Consider the following 12,193-nt stretch of genomic DNA (forward strand, 5'->3'; position numbering starts at 1 on the left):
ACACACACACACACACACACACACACACACACACACACACACACACAGCAGGATAAAACACACGTTAGAAACAATACCAGTGAAGACACAGGACGCCTCAGCTTGATAACAATATGACAGTCATGGCAAAACAAATAAGTTACACAAACAATAATATTAACATGAATGTGGGAAAATATGTGATGAGGGCAATATTAAATATGAAACACAAATATGAGGCAAAACAAAGTGAGGTGATTTATTACTTAAACTAAAAATACACATAATATTAATGACATTATGTTAAACTACAAAAAAATAGCAGAAATAAACAGAATTTGTTTATTTTACTAGGAAACTGTTAACATACATTTAAAATTAAGATTATTAAAAAAGATGTGTTGCAGTAGAAGCTACCAAAGCTACACTGTATGATTTTAGACAACTTTAACTGTAATAATGGGCTGACAGGAAAAAAATCTGACATTTTAAATGTAAAAGTGAAAATATTTGACCACAGTTTAACAGTTTACTGGCACAGGATGACTGTTGAACCAAAGCAGGTACTGAAACGGCTCTACATACAAAATCACTCTTATTTACTTTCATATTCGTAAGAAGAAGCTCCATTTAATTATTTAGCCCAGGAGTTTGCAACCTTTACAAAATAAAAAGCCTTTTTAAACAATCTCTTCTCAGGAAGAGGGCCACCTGCACCATGAAGGACCCCACTCACCCAGCACCCTCACTTTTTGCCCCGCTCCATTCAGACAGGAGGTTGTGGAGCATTAAGTGTAGAACCACTAGACTGAGGAACAGCTTCTACCCTGAGGCTGTTAGACTCATGAATATCTAACCAGAAAAATCACTGTAATGACACTTTGATTGGTGACATGTCACTTTACCTGTGCTGCTGATTCTTACCCATAAGATGCTGTTTTCATACCCATCTGCTCACAACAGACTCATGTTCAGGCTGCTGTTTAATTCACTATATTATATTACATTATTATTGTTTAGTGTATATCTTAGATCATTGTATACCGTTTCTTTTTTATAGATTATATTATTGCTTTTTTGGGTATAACTGGGACCTTGAGTACAATGTCGTTTCACCTCATGTACCACATGTGATGTGAATGACAATAAAGTCACCTTGAACCTTTTTGCAAAACTTTGCGGCACTGACCACCAGTCTACTGCAGCCAGTCTTTTAATCCTGAGGCTGCAGGTTTGAGTCCAGGCTGTGTCAGGAGGGGAATCTACCATGAAAAAAAAAGGACTGCAGAAAGAAGCAGTTGAAAGAAAAACAACTTTTCTCAACAAACTGAACCTAAATATGTCAACATTTTCAGCCTTATTCCATCCCAAATGGTCTTTCCATAGACATCACCATTGTTCACCCGCTTGTGAACAATGTAGCTGTTTCAGTAAGTAAACTGACACATGGGATCTGTTGAATATTTTGGTTACAGATTGTTTAAATTTAAGGACAACCACTGATTTGAGGAGAAAAATAAATTGTGCAAATTTTGTTTCTTATTGTATTATGTCTTTTTTGACTGGTCTCCATTAAATTGCAGTGAATAATTTTAACTAAGCTATAATTGGATAGTTGCAGTCATGCCAGCTCCAATCAAATTTTCTCCTATCAGTTCTGTAAAGTTACACTTTACTGAGATAAATGCAAACAAATGAAAAGATTCATGTTAGGCTTCTTAAGGCTGCTAACAGCAAAGTAATAATACAAATAAAGATCATTTAAGGTTGAACATGCATCAGGATCATTTAAGGTTATGTTGTGTGTTTGACCCAAGGATAGGGCTGAGTACCGAACCGAGGTTCTTTTATGGCACCGACCGAACTGCACCGGTCGGTGTATGTATTGAAACGTCACTCTTCTTTCAGTGTCAAGTTTCGATATTGGCTGTAAAGTGTCACGTGGTTTCAGCATGCAGGCAGGCAAAACACCAGACATATGACAAACAGACTACACCCAGAGCTGTATAGAGCTGCCGTACCTAATCTATGTATAATGTATGTCTATGGTGCTGGTGACGCCCACAGACGGGTTCACGTGTGCAGCACGTGTTGTCGAATGGCTTCGACAACACGCGAGCAGAAAGTTGCTCCGTGTTTTTCTGCGAGGAGAGAAGAGTTCATTAGCCTCCCCCCTCCTCCTCCTCCTCCTCCTCTCACCATTAAAGTCAGCCTGTGAGAGCCTGAACGTCCTGATTCTTTATCTCCACGACCGGACTCTTCATCAAAGAACTCCGAGGACGTCTCTGTGAGTTTCAGCTGGTGAGTTACGTTTGTTAGCGTAACTGCAGCTTAACACGTACATCGCGGTGAAATAAACTATGATCCATGTAACGCTAACTTTAACATATTAGTGTGTAAATTTATTTTATCTAAGTAGCAAGCTAAACTCAGAAGCTAACTAAAGATTGACAGTAACATAAATCTTAGCTTGTAAAACTGTGCTCATCCTTAGTCAGCTGCTTAAACAGTTCACTAACGTTCACTGTTTATGTTCATGTTCTCCTCACAGGAGGTTCTGACCCAGATGTGAGGACAAAAGAAAAGTGAGGTGGAGGCCACAGGACAATCAGACTTTGTTGTTAAAAATTTGCTGCTTTTTCTACAGTGGAGCTGCATGTTGGAGGTATATTAAACTTTAAAGGATTTTGTTGACCAGTTAAACCTTTATCTCTCAGCCTAGATAATGATTTTTGATCAATGATAACACAACCATGTTATTGTTGATGTTTGGTTCTCATGTCAATTAGGGAGATGATCAGAGTCCTAAACCCCAGAGAACCACAGAGAAGATTCAGGCAGAGACAGAGGTGCAGATGTCCGCATCAACTCTACCTCATTGAATCCAGTGACCTGCTGGTGGGATGTGAGGGACAATATGTCAAACTGACAACCAGGTATCTGTGTGTGCAACAAGCATCATCTACAGCCTCAGAGTGAACATGTTCTACTGCTGGAGACACCATCAGCCAGGAGCATCTTTTTTGTGTCCACAGAAAACAGACATGTTGATGTTTCTGAAGAAAAACTGTTCAGTGAAAAGGTCCTCAGTGTATAGCAGTGAGCATTAGACACTGACGTGTCACTTGTTCTTTGAAACTGTTCTTTTGACCTGGAAATTATTTGTTTGTTTTTATGTAAGAAAACTGCTTGGAATAGAAAAATACCAAAGTTAAAAAATAAAACTCACAATTTGTACTGTAATGTGTAACGTAATTTTATTCTTGTTAGAATTAATATCCATCCATCCATTTTCTTCCGCTTATCCAGGGTCGGGTCGCGGGGGTAGCAGCCTAAGTAGGGAGGCCCAGACTTCCCTCTCCCCAGCCACTTGGGCCAGCTCTTCCGGGGGAATCCCGAGGTGTTCCCAGGCCAGCCGAGAAACATAGTCCCTCCAGCGTGTCCTGGGTCTTCCTCTGGGCCTCCTTCCAGTGGGACGTGTCCGGAACACCTCACCAGGGAGGCGTCCAGAAGGCATCCTAAACAGATGCCCAAGCCACTTCAACTGGCTCCTTTCGACGTGGAGAAGCAGTGGCTCTACTCTGAGTCTCTCCCGGATGATCGAGCTTCTCACCCTATCTCTAAGGGAGAGCCCAGACACCCTGCGGAGAAAACTCATTTCGGCCGCTTGTATCCGAGATTTCATTCTTTCAGTCACAACCCAAAGGTTGTGACCATAGATGAGGGTAGGAACGTAGATCGATCGGTAAATTGAGAGCTTTGCCTTTTGACTCAGCTCTTTCTTCACCACGACAGACCTGTACAGCGCCTGCTTCACTGCTGACGCTGCGCCTATCGATCTCACGCTCCATTTTCCCCTCATTCGTGAACAAGACCCCAAGATACTTAAACTCTTCTATTGGGGTAGGACCTCCTCCCTGACCCGGAGAGGGCACTCTACCCTTTCCGGCTCAAGACATGGCCTCGGATTTGGAGGAACTGATCTTCATCCCGGCCGCGTCTCATTCGGCTGCGAACCGCTCCAGCGAAAGCTGTAGATCATGATCTGATGAAGCCAATAAGACCACATCATCTGCAAAAAGCAGAGACGCAATCCTAAGGCAACCAAAACAGATCCCCTCAACACCTTGGCTGCGCCTAGAAATTCTGTCCATAAAAGTTATGAACAGAATCGGTGACAAAGGGCAACCTTGGCAGAGTCCAACTCTCACCGGGAACAAGTCCGACTTACTGCCGGCGATGCGGACCAGGATCTGACACCGGTCATACAGGGACCTAACAGCCCGTATCAAAGGGCCCGGTACTCCATACTCCCAGAGTACCCCCCACAGGGTTCCCCGAGGGACGCGGTCGAACGCCTTCTCCAAGTCCACAAAGCACATGTAGACAGGTTGGGCAAACTCCCACGCACCCTCCAGGACCCTGCTGAGAGTGTAGAGCTGGTCCAGTGTTCCACGGCCAGGACAAAAACCGCACTGCTCCTCCTGAATCTGAGGTTCGACTATCCGACTGACCCTCCTCTCCAGAACCCCCGAGTAGACCTTACCAGGGAGGCTTAAGAGCGTGATTCCCCTGTAGTTGGAACACACTCTACGGTCTCCCTTTTTGAATAGGGGAACCACCACCCCGGTCTGCCAATCCAGGGGAACTTCCCCCGATGTCCACGCAATATTGTAGAGTCGCGTAAGCCAACACAACCCTACAACATCCAGAGCCTTAAGGAACTCCGGGCAAATCTCATCCACCCCTGGGGCCCTGCCACCGAGGAGCTTTTTAACCACCTCGGTGACCTCAGCACCAGAGATTGGAGGGCCCGACCCAGAGTCCCCAGGCTCCACTTCCTCAGTGGAAGACGTGCCGGTGGGATTGAGGAGGTCTTCAAAGTATTCCGCCCACCGACCCACAACATCCCGAGTTGAGGTCAGCAGCACACTACTCCCACTATAAACAGTGTTGGTGGCGTACCGCTTTCCCCCCGAGACGCCGGATGGTGGACCAGAATCGGCTCGAACCCGTGGGGAAGTCATTTTCCATGGCCTCTCCGAACTCCTCCCATGCCCGAGTTTTTGCCTCAGCGACCACCCGAGCCGCATGTCGCTTGGACTGCCGGTACCCATCAGCTGTTTCCAGGGTCCCACAGGCCAAAAAGGCCCGATAGGACTCCTTCTTCAGCCTGACAGCATCCCTCACCGACGGTGTCCACCATCGGGTTCGAGGGTTGCCGCCGTTAGAATTAATAGTAATTACAAAATTGGTACCGAAAAAAGAACCGTCCAGGAACCGACACCGAAGTGAAGGTACCGACACCGGTACCGATACCAATTTTTTTAGAAAGGTACCCAGCCCTAGCCAAGGATGAGGAAACATTTGTGCTAATGTCAGACATAGTGACAGAAGTCCTGTGTGATTCAACTGTGACATGAATGAGTGTAAGCTACACTTTCAAAGACATTCCCTGTTCTTGGAAACAGAAACAGTACACAAAGCTTTTATATGGCACTCTGAAGACTGAGTTTGGACTGTAATCCAGTGAGTGATGGTGTTGTGAGGACAGCATTCAATGAGTTTTCTGTCTGTATGTGTACTAACACTGATTAAATCTGATTCTCTCATTCAGATGCTGTGCTGCCCAACAGGAAGCCATCTGCCAGCCCATATGTTCACCAAGCAACTTACCTATGACCCGCAGAGCAACCGCCTCTAATGTTTGCCTGTGTGTGATTAGTGGCTGATTGTTGGTGTAGGAAATTGTTCTTAAGGTGCAATCAAACACTGAACTGGACCAAAAATAATGAAAAGACAAACAAACAGAAATAAAATGTTTGCCATGAATAATATGTCCCTGTGGAAAATGACAAAATGTGCTAAAAACAAGTCAGATTCCTAAAACCCCACCAACTGCACATGAACTGAATGAGTGGGAATGGTGGCAGGGGGAGAGCTACGATTGTTAAAGAAAAAATAATAAAAAGCTATTTTCTCTTTGATTGACAGAAGAAGATGGATCTGGTTGTTGACTGGTGGAGCTTAGGAAAGAGGAAAGTTACCTGGAGACAGGCCAGAACCCAGTCACAGGGCAGGACCTGAGGAACTCTGTCTAACCTACAAGCTGGGGGCTCATCTGTCTGGAACACAAAGGAGCCAGAGTACAGTGGGGTGCACATCATGTACAACATCTGGAACTACAGCAAGAGGATTCAGGTCAGGTGCATTGAGACAAAAGAAAACTTCCTACTGCATTTGCACCACAAGGAGATACTTTGAAGAAAGTTTGAACTTGTTTTTTTATGTTTAAAACTTTAATTAAACAAGTGAAATCTACACTTGAGGACCAATGTCCCCCCGTCACTGAGATCTGAGTAGTGAATGTTTGTTGTTTTTGAGACGTGTGTTTTTCTGGACTAGAGTTGAACAGGGAATGTAAACTTTAATATTTTTGATGTAAGATATTCAAGTGGGAAGGAGTTACACTGTGGAGAAGAACAGAGGAAAGATTTCTTTCTTGTCCAAAGCTGTGCAGAGTGACAGATCCTGGCGAGCAGAGAGAGCAATTGTATCCACCACCAGGAGCAATGGTGGAGCTAGGGGGTGGCAAATGGGGGCTCTGGCCACAAAGGTTAATCTTCGGCCACCCCAAGAGCCACCCCAATTATTTGAGGAAATTATGCTTTTAAGCAATATAAAAACTAGAAAGGATAGTTTCCTCAAATGAAAGGGGTGGTCGATTAATATATAAATATATTTATATACAGTGAGGAAAATAAGTATTTGAACACTCTGCAACTTTGCAAGTTCTCCCACTTAGAAATCATGGAGGGGTCTGAAATTTTCATCTTAGGTGCATGTCCACTGTGAGAGACATGATCTAAAAATAAAAAAAATCCGGAAATCACAAAGTAAGATTTTTTTAATAATTTATTTGTGTGTTACTGCTGCAAATAAGTATTTGAACACCTGCCCATCATCAACAATTCTGGCCCTCAAAGACCTGTTAGTCCACCTCTAAGAAGTCCACCTCCACTCCACTGATTATTCTAAATTAGAAGCACCTGTTTGAGGTTGTTAGCTGCATAAAGACACCTGTCCACCCCACACAGTCAGTAAGACTCCAACTACTAACATGGCTAAGACCAAAGAGCTGTCCAAAGACACCAGAGACTAAATTGTAGACCTCCACAAGGCTGGAAAGTGATACGGGGCAATTGCCAAGCAGCTTGGTGAAAAAAGATAAACTGTTGGAGCAATTATTAGAAAATGGAGGAAGCTAAACATGACTGTCAATCTCCCTCGGACTGGGGCTCCATGCAAGATCTCACCTCGTGGTGCATCAATGATCCTAAGAAAGGTGAGGAATCAGCCCAGAACTACACGGGAGGAGCTGGTCCATGACCTGAAGAGAGCTGGCACCACTGTTTCCATGGTTACTGTGGGTAATACCCTAAGACGTCATAGTTTAAAATCATGCATGGCACGGAAGGTTCCCCTGCTTAAATCAGCACACATCCAGGCCCGTCTTAAGTTTGACCATGACCATTTGGATGATCCAGAGGAGTCATGGGAGAAAGTTATGAGGTCAGATGAGACCAAAATAGAACTTTTTGGTCTTAATTCCACTCGCCGTGTTTGGAGGATGAAGAATGATGAGTACCATCCCAAAAACACCATCCCTACTGTGAAGCATGGGGGTGGAAGCATCATGCTTTGGGGTGTTTTTCTGCACATGGGACAGGACGACTGCACTGTATTAAGGAGAGGATGACCGGGACCATGTATTGTGAGATTATGGGGAACAAGCTCCTTCTCTCAGTTAGAGCATTGAAGATGGGTCATGGCTGGGTCTTCCAACATGACAATGACCCAAAGCACACAGCCAGGAGAACCAAGGAGTGGCTCTGTAAGAAGCATATCAAGGTTCTGGAGTGGCCTAGCCAGTCTCCAGACCTAAACCCTATAGAAAATCTTTGGAGGGAGCTCAAATTCTGTGTTTTTCAGCAACAGCCCAGAAACCTGGCTGATCTAGAGAAGATCTGTGGAGGAATGGACCAAAATCTCTGCTGCAGTGTGAGTACACCTGCTGAAACACTACAGGAAACATTTGACCTCTGTAACTGCAAACAAAAATACTGTACCAAATATTAACATTGATTTTCACAGGTGTTCAAATACTTATTTGCAGCAGTAACACACAAATAAATTATTAAAAAATCATATTGTGATTTATGGATTTTTTTTAAGGTTATGTCTCTCACAGTGAACATGCACCCAAGATGAAAATTTCAGACCCCTCCATGATTTCTAAGTGGGAGAACTTGCAAAGTCACAGGGTGTTCAAATACTTATTTTCCTCATATATATATATATATATATATATATACACACACATACACGGGTGGCCATCGTGGATTTTGACGTAGCAACACAGTTTTCAAAAGGAACCTTTCTAACACCTAGATGCAGATGTAGCCACACACTAAAATGAAAGTCAGTACATCACTTATTGTTGCTCTAACAACAATAATGGGCAGCATTTCCAAGTCCCCTTTTTTGTTCCAGGGGACAATAAAACCAAAATAGAGGGAAAATTATTCTAAAACTTATAGGAAACAAAACCTAAAGAGAACAGAAAACCATTAGAAAAATATGAAAACTGTGTGAATCAAAACTGCCCATTTTATCACCAAAATCTATTGTGATTTATTCCCTTGACAAGTACTTATAAACATAAACAAGCAAAAATTAAAATGTACAGAATGTGGTGATGCTTGCAGTTTAACCTAACACCAGCTGACATTTTTAAGTGATTTCTTTTCTATAAAGACAATGAACGTGTCACAACCAAGTGTGCTTTAAGTAAAAAATATACAGTGTATTGCAAAAGTATTCACCCCTCTAAGTATTCTGTAAACCTACAAGCTGGTTTTTAAATAGATTTTTGCGTTTAATTAAAAGCAACAATTTACCAAAAATATCTCAGATTACTGAAGCTAGGAGGAAATGTTCTTGTAAATAAAAATGTTAAAGTCTAATATAAAAATAGTATTAATTAGAGCCAAACAAATATATTGGTAGGGCCGACATTTTAGGCCGATTGGGGACATGACGGTATCTGTGATAATTGTCCCATTAAGCACAGATATTAACACTGGGAACAAGCCGTGTCCTTACTTGCAAAAGGTGTAAATGCACAATGTATCCAGCAGAGGGCACATGCAGGTGACTTTCAAGTCATGGCTGCTCACTTTAACTTTCACTTTCAGCACAGGCAAAGCAGGGAGCCATATTGTGTAGTGTATTTTGCTGAACAGAGCCTGGTAGGTTTATTTTAACTGATCTGTAAAATAAAATAAATCAATAATAATAAATTCTCTTCAATCCTCCAACGTGCTTGTCATTAGCTATGTGCCTCTCAAGTTGGTGTTTAGATAACCTAGCATAGGCTATTGCCTGTAAACTTTTATCCAGAACAATAAATCTAACATATATACATGCAAATGTATGTATATATATATATATATATATATATATGTATGTATGTATGTATCACTAAAATCAGTGTTAGTAACGTATCGTTGTCGTCCTCAATGACATGCATCATTTGTCTGAAATCTTTACCTCTCTGTAAAGCAAAATGTTGCTGTGGTCAACACTAATTATTCCTTCATCATAGTGACTGACTGTTTAAGCAATGAACAAGAAGGCGTTTCTTTGTTTAATTTATATTTTTGTAACACACTTGATAACTTTATGGTGAATAGTGGAGAACAGAAAATATGAACGCACATCAGGAAGACTTCTTCAAGACATAGAGCAGGGGTCGGAAACCTATGGCTCGCGAGCCAGATGTGGCTCTTTTGATGGCTGCATCTGGTTTGCAGACAAATCTTTAATTAAAAAAATAATGATAAAAATATAAAAGATGGTCGCGGGTGGCTGGAGCCAATCGGATAATGTGTAACGTACATAGGTGACGTGGTCAGGAAGTAAATTTCCTTCATAGCAGCTAGCTAGCTAGTTGCGGAAACGCGTTGAAGAAGATGGCTAAAAGAAAACGAGATGAGGAGTATCGTACTTTTCAGCAGGAATGGACAGAGGAATTCACTTTTGTGGAGAGAGCAGGTTCTGCAGTGCGTCTAATATGCAATGATAAAATTGCATGGATGAAACGTTCAAATATAAAGCGGCACTTCAACACACGCCACGCTACATTTGCATCAAAATATCTTGTGGGGGACAGCAGGAAGAAAGCATGTGAAGAGCTACAGTGCAGAGTGCAAAACTGGTCAGCAGCAACTCCGTGTTTGGACCAACAAGGTGACTGGAATTCGGCTAGTTTTGCTGGTGCTTTAGCAATTGTGAGAAACGGAAAGCCATTCACAGATGGAGAGCATGCCAAAACATTCATGCTTGATGTTGCCAATTAACTTTTTGACGACTTTTCGGATAAAGACAAGATAATTACGCCTGCATGAAGCTTAACCTCACTACATATCAACCAGACTACAAGGCCATCAGCAAAACCATGCAGCACCAGAAGTCGCATTAATGGTAAGAAATACTTTATTTATCACCATTAACAACAGCATAACAATGTTATTAAAAATAATTCAGAGGCTTATTGTACTTTAAAAGTGTTGGTCTTACATAAAATGCACACATTTACTTGTATTTAGTAAAAAAAAATATTGTATGGCTCTCACAGAATTACATTTTAAAACACGTGGCGTTATGGCTCTGTCAGACAAAAAGGTTCTCTACCCCGACATAGAGTGTTCAAGCAAGTTTAGAATCTTGGGGGTGGACAAAGCTCAAAAATGTTCAGCCAGTACATCAGCATTAGTCTTCTCCTCCTAATATCAGCCGATAGCCAAAATGTCCACATCAGTCGGGCTCTAGTATTAATGGTAATGACATGACTGTATTTATTCCAAGCCCTAAACACGATGCTTTGTCTTTTCACTTTTTGCAGCAGTTCCAGCATCAAGTTTCTTATTAAATATGTTGTTGTATGAGAACAAACCAAAAGGACTAGCAAGAGGAGTAAATTATTTTCCAACCCATTGTATATTTCAGCAAGGACTGTGTGATTATTTATAACAAGGTTGTTGAATTTTCATCCCCAATAAAAATGTTTCACTTTCGATCAGTATTCGTCAGTGGTACAACTCCTCCGCTGTGTAGCAAAACACAGTATTAAATGTTAAAAACCTCAAGTGCTTCTTCCATCCACTGGAGAACACATCTGTGGGGTTGACACATTAATAGTAACATTTTATTTTTGAAGTACTCTAAGGAGTACTTGTTTTAACTAACAATTGTACTTGTAACACATGTTGCACCTGCAAACAGCTCATGATACTGTTACACAAGGAGATTCAAACCTAATGATTTGATAACCCAACTTTTGCATGTGTACAACCAATATCCCATTCCCACACTTACAAACTACTCATAAGATTATACATTATACCATTTAAATTTAGCAAATGCTTTTCATTTGCATAAAGCCATCACACACGTCTGGCTGGTCACACTGAACTGCAAGTATTTGAAGAGCTTGTCACAACTGGCAGGTCATGACAAGCTCTGTTGTAAAAGCTGCGAATTGCCTGAAAAAACCTGCAAGAGGTGACATAACCAGCAGAACACGACACTGAGGAATGTATATGATCAAACTACTGAAAGTGAAGGTAAACATGCATACAATTTCCAGGTTTTAATCAAATCTACATTGAAATCGTATTTTCCTGTTGGTGCAAGAAAGAGCTGCTGGTAATTCTCTACCTGAGATCCTCCAGCGATGGGGATAACGCAGGTCAGGAGGTTTCCAATCACAGTCTCCAAGGTGGCGGACAGGCCATCTGCATGAATGGTGTAGATCAGACTCAAACAGTTCTATGCAATCAGGAAGGAAACACAAAGGTTAAAGGTCAACAGTGTCATTCAAAAGCCCAAAGTTTCTACAGTACAATTTAGAAATCTACAATATTTTCTAATAAATGCATATTTTAAAAAACAAATGTAAAAGTTTGCAATATTTTAAAATGCATGACAAGATTTATTTCAATTTTTTTAACTATTATTTATTGTGCTGCCTAAATATCATCATATCAATAAAAATTTAAAGTGCTATGTGTTGTCATCATTGCACTAGCACTCATTTTTATATATATATATGTATATATATATATATATATATATGAACACATCCCTCTCT

The 12,193-nt window shown here is 41.5% G+C and overlaps 1 protein-coding gene across 1 annotated transcript in view; it reads right to left on the minus strand.

The window, feature by feature from the left end:
• Window positions 1-12,193, minus strand: part of LOC119428564 (myotubularin-related protein 5-like) — a 39,331-nt gene that overhangs the window by 5,834 nt on the left and 21,304 nt on the right. Inside the window, exon 6 of the mRNA XM_037696247.1 lies at window positions 11,761-11,871. Coding sequence (XP_037552175.1) covers window positions 11,761-11,871 — 111 coding nt within the window. The remainder of the gene's footprint in view (window positions 1-11,760; window positions 11,872-12,193) is intronic.

Source organism: Nematolebias whitei, chromosome 22 (genome assembly GCF_014905685.2).
Source record: "Nematolebias whitei isolate Nwh7 chromosome 22, NemWhi1, whole genome shotgun sequence".
Classification (NCBI taxonomy): domain Eukaryota; kingdom Metazoa; phylum Chordata; class Actinopteri; order Cyprinodontiformes; family Rivulidae; genus Nematolebias; species Nematolebias whitei.